This window comes from Carlito syrichta, unplaced genomic scaffold (genome assembly GCF_000164805.1).
Source record: "Carlito syrichta isolate Samal-C Ts95f unplaced genomic scaffold, Tarsius_syrichta-2.0.1 Scaffold302012, whole genome shotgun sequence".
In the NCBI taxonomy this organism is placed as follows: domain Eukaryota; kingdom Metazoa; phylum Chordata; class Mammalia; order Primates; family Tarsiidae; genus Carlito; species Carlito syrichta.
Window position 1 is genome coordinate 37,774 of NW_007246108.1, and position 22,264 is coordinate 60,037.

At 35.9% G+C, this 22,264-nt stretch overlaps 1 protein-coding gene and 1 pseudogene across 1 annotated transcript in view; both read right to left on the reverse strand.

Annotated features, from left to right (window-relative positions):
* Window positions 1-8,344: 8,344 nt before the first annotated feature.
* LOC103258174 lies at window positions 8,345-9,665 on the reverse strand (annotated as a pseudogene).
* Window positions 9,666-11,196: 1,531 nt separating this feature from the next.
* The window catches only part of LOC103258178 (solute carrier organic anion transporter family member 1B3-like), an 89,130-nt gene continuing 78,062 nt past the window's right edge, over window positions 11,197-22,264 (reverse strand). The window contains exon 14 of the mRNA XM_008055878.2: window positions 11,197-11,347. Coding sequence (XP_008054069.2) covers window positions 11,197-11,347 — 151 coding nt within the window. The remainder of the gene's footprint in view (window positions 11,348-22,264) is intronic.

A 22,264-nucleotide genomic window follows, 5' to 3' on the forward strand; every position in this document is an offset into this window, starting at 1 on the left:
AAAATATAGAAATAACCCCAAACTCTTTAGAACACAGAAAATAAGCTAAAAAAGACAGAACAAAACCTTTCAAGAGATGAGTGACTACCTCAAGAGGCCTAACCTAAGAATAATCGGACTCCCTGAGGCAGAAAGAGAAACAGAGACCACATTGGAACAAACTTTCCATGAGGTCATTCAAGAAAATTTCCCTTATCTAATCAGTGATACAAAAATTCAAACACAAGAGATTCAGAGAACCCCCACAAGACAACAAAAGAAGACCAACTCCTAGACACATAATAATTCACCTAAATAAAGTAGGCACAAAAGAAAAAATCCTAAAGGCAACAAGAGAAAAAGGCCAGATCACCTACCATGGAAGACCAATCAGAACAGCAGCAGATTTATCTGCAGAAACCCTGCAGGCTAGGAGAGCTTGGAACCCTATCTTCAAATCCTAAAAGATAAACAATTTCAACCAATAACCTACCCAACCAAGCTAAGCTTCATCAGTGAGGGAGAATTAAAATCTTTCCCAGATATCCAATCCCTAAGAACTTATGCAGCCACAAAACCATTTCTACATGAAACACTTAAGAAAGTACTAAACACAGAAGAAAAGGAAAAAAGAACAACGTTCTTCACAAGAGTACAGGGAAAAGAATAAAATATACACGAGCCAACCCCAAAACCAAAAGAAAGACAAAAGAAAGAAAGAAAAAAGAAAAAAACCAGTGGAAGAACAACAACTCAATAAGAACTCCATGATAGGGACGAACTCTCACATTTCAATAATTAGTCTGAATGTGAATGGACTAAATGCACCACTGAAAAGACATAGAATGATAAAATGGATAAAATATCACCAGGCAACAATATACTGCCTTCAAAAGACCCATCTCACTAGAAAGGACATACACAGACTCAAAGTAAGAGGATGGGAAACAAATTTTCAGGCAAATGAACAAAAAAGAAAGGAGGAGTTGCGACCCTAATTTCAGACAAAATACCATTTAAGCTATCAAAAATTTTAAAAGATACAGATGGCCACTGCATAATGATAAAAGGTTCACTCCACCAACAAGAATTATCTATCCTAAACATATATGCATCCAACATAGGTGCACCAACTTTCATAAAGCAACTTCTAGGAAAACTAAAGGAAGATATTGACTCTAAAACCATCATAACTGGGGACTTTAATACCCCACTCACAATCCTAGACAGATCATCAAGACAAAAAATCATCAAGGAGATCTGGAACCTCAGTGTGACTCTGGACCAAATGGACTTAACTGATACCTACAGAACACTCCATCCAAAGACCACGGAATACACATTCTACTCATCACCGCATGGAACGTATTCTAAGATTGACCACATACTTGGCCATAAAACAAGCATAAGCAATTTAAAGAGACCAAAATCTTACCATGCACCTTCTCAGACCACAGTGGAATAAAAATAAACATTAACACCAACAAGATCCCCCCATAACCCACAAAGACATGGACACTAAACAACACAATGCTAAACAACTCCTGGGTCAATGATGAAATAAAAACAGAGATCAAAAGATATCTGGAAACAAATGAAAATGAAGAAGCATCTTACCAAAATCTCTGGGATGCCATGAAAGCTGTAGTAAGAGGGGAATTTATATCCCTACCAACGCACATGAAGAAAATGGAAGGATCATAAATTAACAGCCTAAAAAGCCACCTAAGGAAGCTAGAAAAGCAAGACCACAAAATCCCTAATTTCAGTAGAAGAATCTAGATCACCAAAATAAAGGCCGAAATCCAGGACATAGAAGACAAAAAGATAATACAAAAAAATCAATGAAACAAAAAGCTGGTTCTTTGAAAGGATAAACAAGATTGATGGTCCCCCAGCTAGACTGACCAAGAAAAAAAGAAAAAAACCCAAATAAGCACAATCAGAAACACCAAAGATGAAGTCACATCTGACCCTGAAGAAATACAAAAGATCATTAGAGACTACAACGTACACTTGTATGGAAACAAATTTGAAAACCTTAAGGAAATGGAGGACTTTCTGACATCATACAGCCTACCTAGGTTGGAACAAGAAGAAATTGAGACCCTAAATAGACCAATAACAATCAAGTAAATTGACTACGTAATAAGAAAACTACCTGCAAAAAGAAGCTCTGGTCCAGATGGCTTTCCAGCAGAATTCTACAAGACATTTAAGGAGGAGCTGATACCAATCCTAATGAAGGTATTCCAGGTGATTGAAAAAGATGGAACTCTCCCCAAATCATTTTACGAAGCCAACATCACATTGATACCCAAGCCAGGTAAAGATCCAACAAAGAAAGAGAACTACAGGCCAATATCTTTGATGAACATAGATGCTAAAATTCTCAACAAGATCCTAGCAAGCCAGATTCAACAACACATCTCAAAAATCATTCATCATGACCACGTAGGCTTCATACCTGGAATGTAAGCCTGGTTCAGCATTCGTAAAACCATAAATGTAATTAAATACATCAACAGATGTCAAAACAAAAACCGCATGATTATATCATTAGATGCAGAGAAAAAGCTTTTGATAAAATCCAGCACCCCTTCTTGATAAAAAAAACCTCGAACATCTAGGCATATGGGGAACATACCTCAAAATAACAAAAGTCATCTACAAGAAACCCACAGCCAGCATACTCCTAAACGGACAAAAATTGGAACCATTTCCCCTGAAAAACTGGAAGTCTCACCCCTCCTGTTCCACATAGTATTGGAAATCCTGGCTCGAGCAATCAGAGAAGAGAAGGCAATCAGGGATATCCAAACAGGAAAAGAGGAAGTCATGTTATCTCTCTTTGCAGACGATATGATTGTGTACCATCAAAACCCAAGAGAATCTGTCAAAAACCTCCTTACACTGATAAAGGCCTTTGGCAAAGTCTCAGGATACAAAATAAATCTGCAAAAGACAATCGCATTTTTTTACACCAATAATAAACAAACAGAAACCCAAATTAAAAAAAACAATTTCATTCACAATAGCCACAAAAAAAAAGAAATACCTTGCCATCTTCCTAACCAGAGACATGAAAGACCTTTACAAGAAAACTACAAAACACTGCTCAAAGAAATCAAAGAGGACACAAACAAGTGGAAAAATATCCCATGCTCATGGATTGGAAGAATCAACATTGTGAAGATGTCCATCTTACCTAAGGCAATCTACAAATTCAATGCAATACCCATCAAATTACCAGCAACATTCTTCTCAGACCTAGAAAAAACAACACAGGAATTCACATGGAAATATGAACGACCAAGAATAACCAGAACAATCCTCAGTAAAAAAACAAAGCAGGTGGTATAACATTACAAGACTTTAAGCTTTACTATAAAGCTACAATCATCAAAATAGCTTGGTTCTGGTATAGGAACAGGCATATAGATCAATGGAATAGAATTGAGATTCCAAAAACTAAACTTCAATTTTTCAACCAACTCATCTTTGACAAAGCCTCCACCCCCTACCACTGGGGACAGGAGAACCTATTCAGTAAATGGAGCTGGGAAAACTGGCTGACCACATGCAGAAGATTGAAACAGGACCCCTACCTATCCCCATGCACAAAGCTTAACTCCAAATGGATCAGAGACCTAAATGTAAAACCTCAAACCATAAGAACCTTAGAAAATGAAGGACATACCCTCATGGAAATCGGAACTGGCATCCAATTCCTGAACAAAACCCGAAACCCACAGCTCATAAGAGAGAAGATAGACAAGTGGGACCTTATTAAACTGACAAGCTTCTGCAAAACCAAAGAAACTATCAAGAGCAGGGAGACAGCCTACAGACTGGGAAAAAGTATTTGCCAGCACCAGGTCTGACAAAGGCTTAACATCTTGGATCTACAAGGAACTCAAACGTGCTGAAAATAAAAAACAAACAACCCCATTATAAAATGGGCAAAATATATGAACAGACACTTCACAAAGGAAGACATTCGAGCAGCCAACAGACACATGAAGAAATGTTCAACTTCACTAATCATCAGGGAGATGCAAATCAAAACCACACTGAGATACCACCTAACTCCAGTCAGAATGGCAATTATCAACAACTCAAAAAAATAACAGCTGCTGGAGAGGGTGTGGCAAAAAGGTAACACTTCTACACTGTTGGTGGTTATGTAAACTAGTGCAACTCTGTGGAAAGCAGTGTGGCGACTCCTAAAAGCTCTAAATATCAACCTCCCATATGAACCTGCAATCCCCCTACTGGGAATATATCCTGGAGAGCTCAAATCACTCTATAAAAAAGATACCTGCACATGTATGTTTATCACAGCATTGTTCACAATAGCAAGAACCTGGAAGCAACCATGCTGTCCATCAAAGGAGGACTGGATTAAAAAAATGTGGTACATATACACAATGGAATACTACGCAGCCATAAAAAAGAACAAAATCATGAATTTCGCAGCAACCTGGAGGGAACTAGAGTCTATAATACTTAGTGACTTCAAACAGAAACAAAGATCCGAGTATCACATGTTCTCACTCATATAATGGACCTTGAACATCCAAAGTAATACTATAAGAAAATGACTGACAGTAGTGGGAAACTATGGGGGGGAAGAGGGAGATGGGATTAACGGTAGTAAATATCTGTCTGGGGATGGGGAAACACCTCTTATCAACAAGGGTGACTGAATGAAACGTATTTGTATACCTAACCCTTAACTGTACTCCACAATATCATAATTAAAAATATGGAGTATAAAAAAAAATCATACCAAGGACACACAATGTAGAAAAACATTATATATTATAAATGATGCTGGGAAAATTGGATATCCTTAAAGAATAGAATAAAACTGGACTTTTATTTCTCATCACATATAAGTCAAATCAAAATGGGTCAAAGACATGTGAGACTTGAACCTATGAAATTCCTAGAATAATACATAGGAGAAACACTGCATGACCTCAGTGTAGGCAAGGATTAATTAGACATGACCTGAAAAAACTGGAAAACAACAGGAGAAATAAATAGGATTACATCAGACTAAAAAGCTACTGTGCAGCAAAGGAAAAAAAATCAAAAAACCGAAGAAACAACCTACAGAATGGAGGTACAAATTATACACTTGACAAAGGGCAAATATCAATAATTTATAAGGAACTCAAACAACTCAGTAACAAAAACAAACAAACAAATAATCTGATTTAACAAGGGGCAAAAGACCTGAACAGACATTCCTCCAAAGAAAACATACAAATAGTCAAGAGGTATATTTTAAAAATTGCTCCACATTACTATCAAATCAAAACTTCAATAAGATATCAAATGAAGACAAAAAAATGATGGTGAAGAAACAGAAAAAATAGAACTTATACACTGCTTGTATAAGTATAATGTAAACAATTACAGCCACTATGGAAACACTATGAAAGTTTCTTAGAAAGTACCATATAATCCAGCAATTCTACTACTGGATGTATGTTATTCTGCACTCCCATATTTTTTTCAGCACTATTCACAATAGCCAAGATATGAAATCAATCAAAATAAACAGATTTTAAAACGTGATATATATTCCAACATAATACTATTTGGCTACAAAAAAGAATAATCTGCTTTCATTTGTAACAACATAATCATAGATGATCCTAGGGGACATTATATTAAGTGAAATAAGTTAGGTGCAGAAAGACAAATACTGCATAATGTCATTCATATGTAGAATGTTTTATGACTTGATCTTATAGAAGTTGAGAGTAGAATAATGGTTACCAAAGACCAGTAAAAATAAGGAGAAAAGGGAAACTAGGAGACGTTGTCAATGTTACAGTTAGACAATAGGGATAAGTTCTGGTACTTGATCACACAGTAGAGTGTCTATAACTAATAATAATGCATTGTATATTTTAAAAAGCTAGGACTTTTTTTAATGCCCTTATAATAAAAAAGACAAATGCCTAAGTTGACTATTCCGATTACTAGGATTTGTTTATTACACAATGAATACATTATCGAAACATCACATACTCCATAAACATGGAAAAATATATAAATCTAAAAGATCCCATATGATTTGTGATATGGCACTCACTAAACTAGAATGTGGGCAGTTTTTCTCAAATCTCTGCTTATATAGCATACATGAATGTTTTCTCAGTTCTACAGTCTGAGGACAGGTAAATATAAGATAATAACTTCCAGACCAATTTCCAGATTCTGACAATATTTATTTTGTGTGACTTTGTTATACTCAAGTATACCTTCTCCTAACCTGGGATTTTCTCTCTATCAAGGTGTTATGACCGAGTAAGCGAGAAGAAGTTATGCCAGTAAATTAAGTTTAATTAATTATGAATTTATTAAATGCATGGGTCAAGAGTTGGCAAATGCCAGAAAAACTCATAGCAAATTGGTGCAGTTTGTGACAAGCTTTTATAGGTAAAATTTGCAGCTTTGGTTACATAGCAACTTAGTGACCATAGCAACTATTAACTAACAACTTGGCAATCAAAATGGGAACTTTGATTGTTAGGGAGCTTTGATTAATTTTATGTCAGGTAGGTATAGCCAGTGCTCAGAAAGTCACTGGAGTTCTGCCATTAAGATATAGTTTAAGGTAGTTACATAGAGACAAGGAAGAAAAGTCTTTATATAATGGAGTTACCTTGGTTAAGTCACTAACATAATATAAGAACAAACTATGAAAATGTCAAAGTGTAACATTTGATTTAGGTTAACAAAGCATACAATAACATGGAAGCTATCGCAAAGGAGTTGTGTAATGATCAGCAGGCAACAGTGAGCATAACCTGGCCAAAGGAGACAAAGCTGGGGTGTCTGTGGTCATGGGAACATTACTGTAATCACACGTCGGCATTGATTCTTAGGTCAGGCAGGTAACTAAGATGAAAGTTTTAAACAAAATGGAGTAAACTAGTTAATATTATTACTTTACTAGCAATTTGATTTTATTAACTGATTTAGCTTATTTCAAAGGTATCCTAAAGAAAATATTAGAGATATCACTACAAAATTGTGATAATTGGTAAAAAAAATTAAAATTCAATATACAAAATCAACATACAAAAATGAAAACTTTTTAAAGGAGCTATACAAGATGTATGACAAATATTTTGATTCAGAATTTCTGGAGTAAATGATTATATTTTCTTTTCTTTTTGAAATTTTAATTACTTTTTATTGAAAACTGCACTAAACGCTAAATGTGCACCTTTACAATAAACAAATACAGTAATGGTAACTCACTAAAACAAAACATACTTCTGATAGCCATTATTTTTTCTGTTTAGGACCATTTTAAAGTTTTTCTTTTGTCACAAAAACAGGAATGTACCTATACAAAGGCTCAAAATAGGCCATTTTTTAAACAGAAAGGCAATGATTCACAAAAGACTATGAATAGAACATGTAACTAGTTGATACAAATCTAATAGGATTTGTTAAAATCAGTCACATCTGAAGTGTTCTTGTATTAAATATCACGTGAAGAAAAGACTTTATCAATGTCTAAAAAAAAGTGGGTTTGTTCATAGACAATCTGACAAGTTACCATAAAAAGTGTTTCCTGAGACATAAGGAAATGCAACATTATTCTTCTTGAACCCCTTTAGTTGAAGACTTTCCACTCAATAAAATAGCAGAGAATCTGAAACTGAGAAAATATATTTGAGTACAAACAGCTTGTGAAACTTAATACTTTCTTTCTCTTTTTTTTGCATCATCAGAGGGTTTTCCTGAACTTAATCAACTTGCCTTCTCAGCATGCAGTTCAGATGTGAGAGACACTTTTCTGTTCAGGAACCTGCACTGTCTGCAATCCTATGTGTGCAGATGACTAACACAGGCGAACAGTTTTTCTCCCCATTTTGTAGTAATGCAGTCTTCCTATTAGCAAAAAGAGGTAACCAGCCCCTGTAGACTGAAGGGACTAGAGCCATAGGATGGGGATTTCCTCTTAATATTTTTTATTTTGATATTTGGAACTCTTGATGCAACATTCTAGAGCAGGGTGATCAGGACCTGCTGTGCCCCAGGGACTGAAAACGGAAAAAGCTATATTTATCCTTTGTGATTTGATGCGCAGATGAAAAACTTAACACACAATAACAGAAGTTGGTCGTTAATAAATCACAATCCTAGTCTTTCAGTGCTTCCGTAAGCAGACGACATCTTCAGTTTTAACACTGCAACATCAATGATGCATATGTCCAGAATCAGATGAAAAGACTGTCAAATTCCTTTTCTCTTAGTACGTCTATTTTTCTTTCACTGTCTCTTGGTCCCAAGTTTATCTGAACGATTGATTACCTTCTGGCATTCTTTCCTATTGCTCGTTGGGGTGCTCTCGATTGTCCCCGTGTTCTGTGGGCTGGTTGGGAGAGGGAGCTTGGGAAGGGTGTGCCACTGTAGGGAGGCTGTGAGTCACTGGGATGCCTTCAGGGATGTTCCCTTCCGTGGCTGCAGGAAGTTCTCCCGGAGCCTCGCCCCCAATGCCTGGCAGATATCTGTACGTGGCAACCCTGAGCTCGGGATGAATTGCTTGCTGGTCTATTACTAACCAAGGAGCTGACGTGACAAAGAATTCCTTGTTCACACAGTTTCTTAAGCTTTCCGGGATGCAACCTGTGATTGCTCGGCAGCCTCCCTCATCTCTAGTGATGCTTGCTCACTCTACCAGACTGCGTGGGCGTGCAGATGAGATTTAGCGCATCTTTCAACGGACCTTGAGCAAAGCTAAAGGGCTCTGACTCGTGCACTTCGAGGGCTGCCCCTCGTATCCTGCCCTCCTTGAGGGCCTGGGCTAAGGCTTTCTCGTCCACCAGGCCACCGCGGGCTGTATTCACCAAGAACGCCCCTTACCTCATCTGCTTTATGGTAAAGTCATTGATGAGGTGGCGGTTATGTTCTTTGAGATTGCAGTGAAGGGGGTCGCAGTCGCTCTGATACAGCAAGTCCTGCAGGGTGTAGACCCTCTGCACACCCAGGGACCACTCTATCCCGTCCTGCAAGTAGGGGTCATAAAATATGACGCTGAATCCAAAGGCCTTGGCTCGAATAGCAACCGCCTTTCCCATGCGACGGAAGCCAATGAGGCCCGGCGTCTCCCCATGGATGTGGGCCGCTCCCGAGGCAACCTTGCAGATCTTCTCCACACTCTGTACCCATGTACCTTCCCGCAGCGCCTGGTACAGTCACGTGTTCTGCCCGTACAGGTTGAGGATGTGGCAGGTGGTGGAATCGGCCCTCTCCTCCATGGCTGCAGATGGAATGTTGCACATGGTGATCCCCAGCTCGTCGGCAGCCTAGATGTCCAGGTTGTCGGAGCCGCTGCCTATCCGCTAGATCGCTCGCAGGGCCTTGAACTTCTCCAGGTCCTCCCTGGTGAGGGTGATGGTATGGTACATCATGGCACCCACAGCTTCGTTTAAAACCTTCTCATGAATCTCCTGAGTGGACTGAGCGTCACAGAAGGCCACGGTGGCCAGGTCCTTCAGGAGCGGCAGCTCCACGGTGCAGTCGCAACCGTCCAGCGGTGCCCCCAGGGGGCGCGGGTGCAGGGGGCCGTTCATGATCTGCGGACGGATGCCTTCACAAATTCTGTCCAACCGCTGTCTCTTGACTTTGTGCTTATCCACAAGGATCATTTACGGAACCTTGCAACTCTCAGATTCAAAAGGCAAAGCAGTCCTCTGAGAACTTAGGAAAACTCGCAGGAGTCAGCGTGCATTATGCCACTATGAACCCAATATAAATCTGTCCACAAACTCTATAGTTCACACGATGGCTGTCCATCCTTTTAAGAGAATACAGCTTCATTGGCTCAAAACCATTTACGGTGATGAAACCCCTTTGCTTGCAACTCTGCCACCATCGCGCAATCAATGAACCTTTCCAAGTGTCCAGTGAGAGGCCAGAGACACTGCGATCCCAGGTCCGGAGCACCTAGGACCCGCGATCCCTGGGGGTGGAGGGGTTGGGACATGGTCCAACCAGGTCCCTGCTTCTGCTCTGGGCCTCAGTAGTGGGCCCCATCCCACGTCCCTTGAGGCTCCTCCCCTGCCGGGGCTTGCTGACCACAGGGGCGCCAGTGACACCACTGGTCTATGATTATATTTTCTTAAAAAAATGTTTACAGTTGATTATAATGCAAAAAAAACCTTAAAACCAATTGATACTAAAAAAAACTACAGCCTTAGTATTCATTATAATACAGCCCCTGCCACTGGAAAATGAAATATCTAAATATATGGTTTTTTTTCTATTTGTTGCCCTGCTTGTAGAAATGTGGAAGATTTTTTGTGTGTGCACCAAAATCAACACCCATGCAATAGGGTGACAGCTCATGGATTAACTGAAATATATTTTGCTTCTCTTAGAAAACAGACAGATAGATGAAGACACACCTTTTAAATGAGTTTTACTTTGTCAATTCAAAGTCATATTTCTTAATCCACTTCCATGTGTTCAATAAAAACTTAACACATACTGTAATATGTCGTCTGAGCATCATAGTTTGCAAATATTTGAATATTTACATTTCCTCAGAAGTATTTTAATGAGAAGTTGAAAGACAATGCATTGAGGGTGTTAGTCAAACATAATTACAAATTTTTAATTAATAAAATATGTGACATATATGATTCAACTTGAATACCAGATATCATTAAAGCATACATTCAAGCAAGATTTCAGACCTCAGTCATATGATCTAAACTTGTTAAAAAAAAAAATCAGCCTTTTCTGCTGATTTCGGTTATTAATCGATCTCTCCCTTTTTAACCTCTACTTATAATCTAGTCATTGGTTTTATTATTGTTTATAATTACCTGAGCAAACACTTTTTCTTTCATTGCACACTAACCTTTCCTCTCATTTCAAGTTTGTGTAAATCATATATTTTAAACTTAAACACAATGCACAAATATGCCTTAATAATGAATACTCCTTTAAAAAAATGATTGTTTCATTATAAATTCATAGGATTATTAAGTGTTTCATTATAAGTGAAAAATGTAGAAATTATCTGTGATATAACTATGAATGTATCAAAGAAAAAATCTTATAGAATTAATACAATGTTAGAAACACAGTAGCAGAAATATTTGTTCTCTTCTTAATCGCAGGTTGCACTCTTCATTCCAGCAAAGTACAAAAATGTCCATTATTATTTAAGGATTATAAATGTGTTTCATTCATTTCTTTTCTTTCATTTTCTGATGCATTGATATCCTTTCCTTGATATTTTTTCTTTATAGAGAAAATTGATATAATAAAAAAAAGAAGTGCCAAAAAACTCAAACTTGAAGTCAAGCCCAAGTAGACCCTTCTGTGAAAAGAGAATAAAATGGGAAGATTGTTATTTAATAATTGTGCAGAAAAACTTAAAACATTTTCTAAAAGACCTAAAAGAAAAAAAATGAAATTATACATAAAAATATTAAGACAACAATTCTAGTAAGTCTTTTCATTTGAGGAATAAGGAATTTTGTTATTGTAAATGGATTATGAAGCAACAAAAACTAAACTCCAGCTGTCTTTAGTTTTTCTTGTGGAGGCAAGAAAATACACAATTCCAGTTTCCTCAAGCTATTCTGTTTAGCTAAGTAGGAGGAAGGAGAAAATGAGAAACATAGAGTTTATAGTCTAGAGCTACAGATGTACTAAAACACTGAGGCCTGCCTAATCATGGGGCTATAGAATGCCATCCCTTCTCCAGCATCTTACACCACATTACTAAAAGGTTATTTATGACAGTTCCTTTAACCCAATACATTCTGGCTCACTCTTAAGAAGAAATACAAGTTCTATTAAAAAGCAAAAAAGGACAGTTTGGCTTTGCAGAAGCTTGTCAGTTTAATAAGGTCCCACTTGTCTATCCTCTCTCTTATGACCTGTGGGTTTTGGGTTTTGTTCAAGAGAGCAGGGAGACAGCCTCCAGTATTTGCCAACACCAGGTCAAATAAAGGCTTAACATCTTTGATCTACAAGGAACTCAAACGTGCTGAAAAGAAAAAAGTAAACAACCCCATTATAAAATGGGCAAAAGACATGAATAGATACTTCAAAAAGGAAGACATCTGAGCAGCCAACAGACATATGAAGAAATGTTCAACTTTACTAATCATCAGGGAGATGCAAATCAAAACCACACTGAGATAACCACCTAACTCCAGTCAGAATAGCAATTATCAACAACTCAAAAATAACAGCTGCTGGAGAGGGTGTGGAGAAAAGGGAACACTTCTACACTGTTGGTGGGAGTGTAAACTAGTGCAACCTCTGTGGAAAGCAGTGTGGCGATTCCTAAAAGCTCTAAATATCTACCTCCCATACGACCCCGCAACCCCCCTACTGGGAATATATCCGGAAGAACACAAATCACTCTACAAAAAAGACACCTGCACATGTATGTTTATCGCAGCATTGTTCACAATAGCAAGAACCTGAAAGCAACCATGCTGTCCATCAAAAGAGGATTGGATTAGAAAAATGTGGGACATATACACTATGGAATACTACGCAGCCATAAAAAAGAACAAAATCATGAATTTTGCAGCAACCTGGATGGAACTAGAGTCTATAATACTGAGTGACCTCTCACAAAAACAAAGGTCCAAGTATCACATGTTTTCACTCATATAATGGACCTTGAACATCCAATTTAATACTATAAGAAAATGACTGACAGTAGTGGGAAACTATGGGGGGGAGAGGGAGATGGGATTAACGAGCAAATATCTCTCTGGGGATGGGGAAGCACCTCTAATCAATAGGGTGCCTGAATGAAACATATTTGCATACCTAACCCTTAACTGTACCCCACAACATCATAATAAAAATATATTGATTATTGAAAAAAAAGAGGACAGTTTGAAGAAAATGAGGAAGTCTTAAAACAAGACCCAGATATGTCAGAGATGTTGGAATTATGAAAATGGGAATTCAAAACAACTATCATTAACATGGTAAGAGCTCTCATGGATACAGTAGACAGTATGTAAAAATAAATGGGCAAGGTTACCAGAAAGATAAAAATTCTAAGAAGCAAAGAGAAATATTAAAGATCAAAAACTCAGTAACAGAAATGAAGAATGCCTTCGATGAACTTATTAGTGGATGTAATAGAGGTGAAAATGATATAGGTCAAAAATTTAGATATACATTAAGAAAGGAAAAGCATCAGTGAAGAAACAAGGCAAAATAAAGTATTTTTAAATTCTAAATTGTTCTGTCAGATAATAGTTTGTTCAAAATCATAATGGCAGCATTGTGTTTAATTATATAAAATATACATGATTATTCACATGTTTATGTGTGCTTATATTTAAGTGAAATGAGTGACAGCAATGACACAAGGGATAGGAAGTAAGAATTAGGGTTATTTTGAAATTATGAGGTACTCACACTACCTGTGGAGTAATATAGTATTCTTTGAAAGTGAATTTAGGTTAGTTATAAATGCATATTGAAAACTTTGGGAAAACTACTATTTTTAAAAAATAAAACTGATAAGTTAAAAGGAAGAAGAAAAATGGAATACTATAAAATAAAACCACTTTGGGAAAAGAATGGAAGACAAAAATCATATTGAAGAATAAGGACAACACATGGAAAAACTAATAAATATGGGTAATATTAATTCAACTGGATCAGTAATCAATTTTAACACCAATGATTTAAAAGCACCAATCAAAAGACTACACTTTTTAGAGAATTTTTTAACAAGTACCAAATTATATATATATATAGATCTTATTTGTGTGTGTGTGTGTGTGTGTGTGTGTGTATACACACACACAAATATCTATATAAAGATACATAGTTTATAAAAGTAATTGGATAGGGGATGATACACCACGCTAACACTAATCAAAAGAAGGTAGAATTTGCTATACTAATTTTAAGCAGAACAGGATTCAAAGCAAAGCAAGTTATCAGGGATCCTAAAAGGGCTTTACATAATAATAAAGTCAATTATCTATTATCTTTTTAAAAAAAACTATTCTTAAGAAGCACCTAAAAATAGTGTCTAAATATGTGAAGAAACAATAATAGAACTTAGAGAAGTAATACAGTAAATCTTCACTTCCCATTGTCATTAGGTTCTTGGAAACTGTGACTTAAAGTAAAGTAATGTACTATGTAACAAAGCCAATTTTATCATAGGTTAATTAATATAAACAAGAGTTAAGCTCCTTCAGAATATAGTATGTTAAAATTGCTTTCTAAGAACATATCAATGATTTTAAGGAAGGACTTACTATAGATGAATGAACTATTATGGTTGGAAACTTTTTGACACACTTTAGAAATGGACAGATTTGGCAGGCAAAATCAGTAAGGGCATAGCTCAACTCAGTAACACCATCAATCAACAGTACTAATTAACATGAGTTGAAAAATTTATCAAACAGTAACAGAATACACATTCCTCTCAAACTCACATAGAATAATCACCAAGATAAATCACATTCTGGGCTATAAAACCTACTTGAACAAATGTAAAAGAATAGAAATCATACAATGTTCTCAGACAATAGAATTAAACTAGAAGTCAATACAGAAAGATAACTGGAAAATTTCAAATTGCATAAAGATCAGTAATACACCTCTAAATAGTATATGTCAAAGAAATCTTATGAGAAATTTAAAAATATTTTGAATTAAATGAAAATATAATTTATCAGAATTAACAGGATGCAGCTAAAACAGTGCTTATAGAAAAATGTATATCATTAGTGCATATATTAGAAGTAAAGTAAGTTCTAAAATCAATTATTTAATCTTTTTTCCTCAGGAAACTAGAAAAAGAAGAGTAAATTAAATACAAAGTAAGCAGAAGAAGAGCAAATTAAATGCAAAATAATAATAAAAATTGAGCAGTATCAATACTTGAAAACAGGATATCAACAGAGAAAGTCAACACAACTAAAATCTGTTACTTTACAAAACATGAATAAAATTGATGAGCTTCTTGCCAGACTAACTAAGAAAAAAAAGGACACAAGTTACTAGTGTCAGAAATGGAAGTCAAAATATCACTGCACATCCCTTAGACACTAAAAAGTTAAAAAATAAATACTATACAAAAACATTATGCCCACAATTCTAATAACCTGAATGAAAGGAGCCAACTCCTTGAAAACACAATCTATCCAGTCCACTTTTGTTGGACATCTAGTTGATTCTATATTTTTGCTATTATGAATAGTGCTGCAATAAGCATAAGCACACCGGTGTCTTTGACAGAGCAGATTAGGTTCCTCTGGGTATATTCCAGGATTAGGATTGCTGTGTCAAATGGTAGTTCAATTTTCAGTTCTTCGAGAAATCACCAACTGCTCTCCACAAAGGTTGGACTAGTTTACACATAGTAGCATTCCCTTTTCTCCACAGCTTTGCCAACATCTATTGTTTTTTGACTTTTTAATGATAGCCAGCCTGACCCGTGTGAGATGGTATCGCATTGTAGTTGTATTTCTCTGATAATTAGTGAAGCTCAGATTTTTTTCATATGTTTGCTGGCTAATTGTGTCTTTGAGAAGTGTCTGTTCTTGTCTTTCACCCACTGATTAAGGGGTTAAAGTTTGTTTGTTTGTTCCTGTTAATTTGTTTGAGTTCCTTGTAGATCCTTGATGTTAGGCATTTGTCAGATGCATAGCTTGCAGATGTTTTTTTCCTGTTCTGTGGGTCATCACTTTATATTCTTGATGGTTTCTTTTGCTGTGCAAAAACTGGGATTTATCACAGAAACAAAAAACTGAATACTACATGTTCTGACATATAAGTGGGTGCTAAATATCTGGCACATGGGCACAAAGACAGAAAGAACAGACACTGAGCACTGCTAAAGGAGGGAGTGATGTGATGGGAATACACAAACACCTATGGTATCATACTCACTACTAGAGGGGGAAAGGGCTTGCATGAAGCTCAAACATCACCTACATACGGTGTGTTTAGGTAGCAAATCCTCACATATACCCTATGACTCTAAAATAAATAATTAGTAAATAAGTAAGTAAGTAAATAAATAAATAATACAATCTATCAAAATTCACACAAGAAAAAATAGATGATCATTTAGGTCTACATCTGTTAAAGAAATGAATTAATAATTAAAAACCTTCTAAAACAGAAAGTACCAAACCAAGATGAGACTATTGATGAGTACTATCAAACGCTTAAGGAAGAACTTAGATCAACTCTTTACTATCTCTTTCAGAAAATAGAAACAGTAGAAATACTTCCTCCCTCACATTATGATACCCGCATTACTCTAATACCAAAATCATTCAAAGACATTGCAAGAAAACTATGGTAGATGGCACTTACTTTTTTGAGGTATGTTCCTTCTATGCCTAGGTGTTTGAGGACTTTTTCAAGAAGGGATGCTGGATTTTATCAAAAACTTTTTCTGGCATCTAATGATATAATCATGTGGTTCTTGTTTTTACATCTGTTGATGTATTTAATTACATTTATGGTCTTGTGGGTGTTGAACCAGTCCTGCATCCTGGGGATGAAGCCTATTTGGTCATGGTAGATGATTTTTAAGATGTGTTGTTGGATCAGATTTGCTAAATCTTGTTGAGAATTTTTTCATCTATGTTCATCAGGGATATTGGCCTGTAGTTCTCTATTTTTGTTGGATCTTAACCAAATTTGGGTATCAGTATGATGGTAGCTTCATAAAATGATTTGGGGAGAGTTTTGACTTTCTTGATTGCTTGGAATACTTTCAATAGGATTGGTATTTGCTCCTCCCTGTATGGTTTGTAGAACTCTGCTGGAGATCCATCAGGTCCAGGACTTTTTTTTGGGGGGGGGGGGGTTAGTTTTCTAATGAAGGAGTAAATTTCCTGGGTTGTTATTGGTCTATTTAGTGTCTCAATGTCTTCATGTTTCAATCTTTGGAGGTTGTGTAATGTCAGAAAGTTCTCCATTTTATTTAGGTTATCAAGTTTGTTTCCATACAGGCGTGTATAGTAATCTCTGATAATCTTTGATATTTCTTCAGGGCCAGTTGTAATTTGATCATTTGCATTTTTGATTTGGTTTCTTTGGGATTTTTCTCTCTTTCTCTAGGTCATTCTGGCTAGGGGTGTATCATTCTTCTTTATCCTTTCAAAGAACAAGCTATTTGTTTTGAAAACTACAAAACACTGCTCAAAGAAATCCAAGGAGACACAAACAAATGGAAAAATATTCCAAGATCATGGATAGGAAAAATCATCATTGTTAAGATGTCTATCCTCCCAAAGGCAATCGAGATTCAAAGCAATATCCATTAAATTACCAACATCATTCTTCTCAGACCTGGAAATGACAATACAGAATTCATATGGGAACACAAATGACCACAAATAGCCAAAACAATCTATAGCAAAAGAAACAAAGCAGGAAGTATCACACTTACAGACTTTAAACTTTGCTATAATGCTACAATAATCAAAACAGCCTGGTATTGGAACAAGACTAGGCATATAGACCAATGGAACAGGGTAGAGATCCCAGAAGCAAAATCTCAATTTCTCAACCAACTCGTCTTCAACAAAGCATCCAGCAACAACCTGTAGAGGAGAACCTATTCAGTAAATGGTGCTGGGAAAACTAGCTGACCACATGCAGAAGATTGAAACATGACTCCTACCTATCACTATACACAAAAATCAACTCTAAATGGATCAAAGATCTAAATGCAAAACCTCTTACTATAAGAACCTTAGAAAATGCAGGTGACACTCTTATGGAAATTGAACTGGCAACCAACTCCTGATCAAAACCTCAAGTGCTCATGTCATAAGAGATACGATAGACAAGTGGGACTTCATCAAACTGAAAAACTTCTGCAAAGTCAAGGAAACCATCAAGAGAGTGGGAAGGCAGCCCACAGAACGGAGGTAAAATTTTTTTGCCAACTCTATATCTGACAAAGACCTAACTTTCAGTATCTACAAGGAATTCAAATGTGCCGAAAGGAAAAAAAAAACAAACATCCTCATTAAAAAGTGGGCAAAAGACATAAATAGATCCTTCTCAAAAGAAAGAAGATACATGAACAGTCAACAAACACATGAAAAAGCACTTAGCCTTATTAATCATCAGAGAAACGCAAATCAAATCCACATGAGATATCACCTAACTGCAGTAAAAATGGCCATCATTAATAAAACAAACAACGACAGATGCTGGCGAGGATGCAGAGAAAAGGGAACACTTCTACAGGGTGGGAGTTGGGGGACCCAACATAAATAAAGGTAACTTTTCTCAAACCAGGCAAAGTGGAGACCAAAAGGAGGCCCAAACTTTACCTGTATGGTGACCACTTGCTGGTGGGAATGCAAACTAGTGCAACCTCTTTGGAAAATCATGTGGCAATTTTTAAAGGAACTATGCATTGACCTTCCATATGACACAGCAATCCTTCTACTGGGAATATACTCAGAGTAACTCAAACAATTAAAAAAAAAAAAGATACCTGCATATGCATGTTTATTGCAGCACTATTCAGAATAGCAAAAAGATGCAACCAACCATGTTGTTCATTGAAACTGAACTGAATTTTTTAAAATGTGGTACATATACATAATGGTATATTACTCAGCCATATAGGAAGAAAAACATATGGAGTTTGCAACAATTTGGATAGATTTAGAGTCTATAATACTCAGTGATCTATCACAGAAACAAAGAACAGAGTACCATATGTTCTCATTCTTAAGCGAACTCTGAACATTTATTGTAATACTATAAGAAATGGATTGGTAGTAGTGGGATACTGCCAGGGTGGGAGTTGGGGGACCCAACATAAATAAAGGTAACTTTTCTCAAACCAGGCAAAGTGGAGACCAAAAGGAGGCCCAAACTTTACCTGTATGGTGACCACTTGTATACCTAATCCTGAAATGTACCCCACATTTGTAAAATAAAAAAAAATCAATCAATCAATAAAAGAAAGCTATGGAGCTATATCTCTTATAAACATAGATGCAAAATTTTACAAAAAAAAATAGGCTAAAGAAAAAAATAATATGATCACATCGATAGAAGCAGAAAATTCATTTGACAAAATAAAACACCCAATCATGATTTAAAAAAAAAAAAAAACTCACACTAAATTACAAATACAGGGCAATCTTTTCCAGTCCCCTCTCATTCTGGGGGCCTTTCTGTCCTCTCGATAAATCCTGCTTTCCCAACAACAACAAAAATTACAAATAGAGGAGAACTTCCTCAATTTAATTTTTAAAAGCCTTCACCTAGCATGATACTTAATGTTGAGGATCTCAAAGCTTTTCCATTTTTCAGGAACAAGGCAAAGATGTCCCCTCTCACCATTGTTTTTCAACATGCTTCCTCAAAAACTAGCTAATGTTTATTGTGATAATTATCAACAAGGTTAATATACCAAAGTCAAACATTGTTCTATATATCAGAAATGGAAAAATGAAACTTGAAATTTAAAGCAATTACCATTTACACTGGCATTCTAAAAAATGAAATGCTTAGATATAAATCTAATAAAATATGCACAAGAGCTATACTAAGAGAACTACAAAATTCTGATGAGAGAAATTAAAGAACTAAAGAATCAAGAGATATTCCATTTTCATGTAAAATAGAGGAAGACTCAATATTGTCAAGATGTCAGTTCTTCCCAACTTGATCTATAGATTCAAGGCAATCCCAATAAAAATCCCAGTAATATATTTTTGTGGATATTGACAAACTGGTTCTAAAGTTTATATGAAGAGCCAAAGTCCCAGACTAGCCAAGGCAATGCTTAAGGAGAAGAATAGAGTATTAGGAATGACACTACCTGACCTCAGTTTAGTCATACTATAAAGCTACAATAATCAAGACAGTCTGGTTTAGTGAAATAATAGACAAGTACATAAATGGAACAGAATAGAGAGCATAAAAATAGATTCACTTAAATATAATCAACTGATCTTTAATAAAAACGAAAGAAAGACAATGATGATACGTCTTTTCACTAAATGCTGCTGATACACTAAGCATCTACATGCAAGATAATGAATCCAGAGAAAGATTCTTAATTTAAAGGAATTCAAAATGAATCCTTGGTCAAAATGTAAACTGTGAAACTGTAATACTCTTAGAAAATAACATAGGAGAAAAGATAGATGATTCAAGGTTCGATTATGAATTTTTAGATGCAATACCAAAGGAGCAAAAGAACTTATTCATAAGGAGAACTTTATTAAAATTAAAAACTTCTCTAAGAAAGACAGTCAAGAGTATAAAAAGAGAAGCCACAGACAGAAGGAAATATTTTCAAAAAACATAACTGATAAAGAACTGTTTTCTAGGTCATACAAAAAACACTTAAAATTCAACAATGAGAAATCTAATAATTCAGCTTTAAAATTGGTCAAAAAACTTAACAGTTACCTCACTAATGAAGACATAGAGATGGCAAACAAGCATATGAAAAGATGCTCCACATCATATATGTTGTCAAGAAAATGCAAATTAAAATGACAACAAAAAACCACCACATACATAATAGAATGATCAAAACCCAGAATATTGACATCACCAAATGTTGATAATGATGTGGAGCAACAGGAAGTCTCATTCATTGTTGTTGGAAATGCAAAATTATAAAGCAACTTTGGAAGACAGTTTGACAGTTTCTTACAAAACTAAATAAATTTTTCCTATATGATGCAATAATTGCACTCCTTGATGGTTTACCAAAAACTGAAATCTGTGTTCACACAAAAAATCTGCACATAGATTTTATAGCAGTTTGATTTACAATTGCCAAAACTTGGAAGTAAGCAAGATGTTCTTCAGTAGGTGAATGAATAAAAAAAGTAGTATATCCAGACAATGGAATATTACTCAGTGATAAAAAGAACTGAGATATTAAGCAAAACAACAACAACAACAAGAAAACAAAAGTACAGGGAGGAAACTTGGATACAACCTAATAAGTTAAAGAAGCTAGTCTGAAAAGTCTATACACAGTATGATTCCAACTATGTAATCTAGAAAATGCAAAACTATAGAAATAGTTAAATGATCTGCGGTTTTCAGGGGTTCTGAGAAAGACAGATGAATAGGAAGAGCACAGAGGATGTTTAGGGCAGTGTATGATACTATATGGTGGATATATGCCATTACACATTTGTCCAAACTCATACAATTATGACACCAGGAGCAAACCCTATTGTAAACTATGGACTCTGGGTGATGAAGATGTATTAATGTAAGTTTACCATTTGTAACAATGCATCATTCTGATGGGAGATATTTATAATGAAGTAGGCTGTGCTTGAGCGGGGACAGATGTTATATGGAATATCTCTGACTTTCTCCTCAATTTTACTGTGAATCTATAAGTGTTATGAAAAATAAAATCTATTAAAAATCATAAAATAACCATTTAGCTTTTTATGTACTCATTGGTGAATGCACTTCTGTTACCTTTTTTATAATTTTACTTCAGACAATCCTGCAATGAATACAAGTGACCAACAGCAAAGTGATAAGGGTCGTAAGTGAACTATGATGTGTTAAGAGAGTTCTAAAGAGGGACGTGTATTTCCTGCTGGCTGGAATTGTGTGAACTTTATGAAAGATAGACTGTATAATCTAAGTCTGTTGCATTAGAGAAGTGAGAAGCCTAACATTTATGTTAAATAGCTAAAATAAAGGTGCTGACATGGCTGCATTCCTTTCTGGAAGCTCTAGGAAATAATCTGTTTCTTTGTCCTTTCCTGCTTTTAGTGGTTGCCTACATTCCTTGGCTTCTGGCCCCTTTTCTAAACCCAGAAAAAAAATGGACCAAAATATTTCTCACATCACATCACTCTGACTTCCTCTTCTGCCTCCCTTTTGCAATTTTTAGGATCTTTGTGGTTACATCGGGCCCAATCAAATAATCTTCCTATGTTGAGATCAGCTAATTAGCAGTCTTAATTCATTTTAAACTTTAAGTATATTTACAGGTTCCAAAGATGAAGACATAGACATGTTTGGGAATCTATTTTTCTGCATACCACAGACACTAATCCAAAGATTTTTAAAGCTCACTGATTCCCAAACAGAATAATTAAAAGAAATCAACTCTTAGACACTTAATGGTGAAACTGCTGAATAACAAACAAAAAGGGAAGATATTTAAGAATACAAATAAGCCGGGCTCGGTGGCTCAGCCTGTAATCCCGCGCCTTTGGGAGGCTGAGGTGAGTGGATTGCCTGAGCCCGC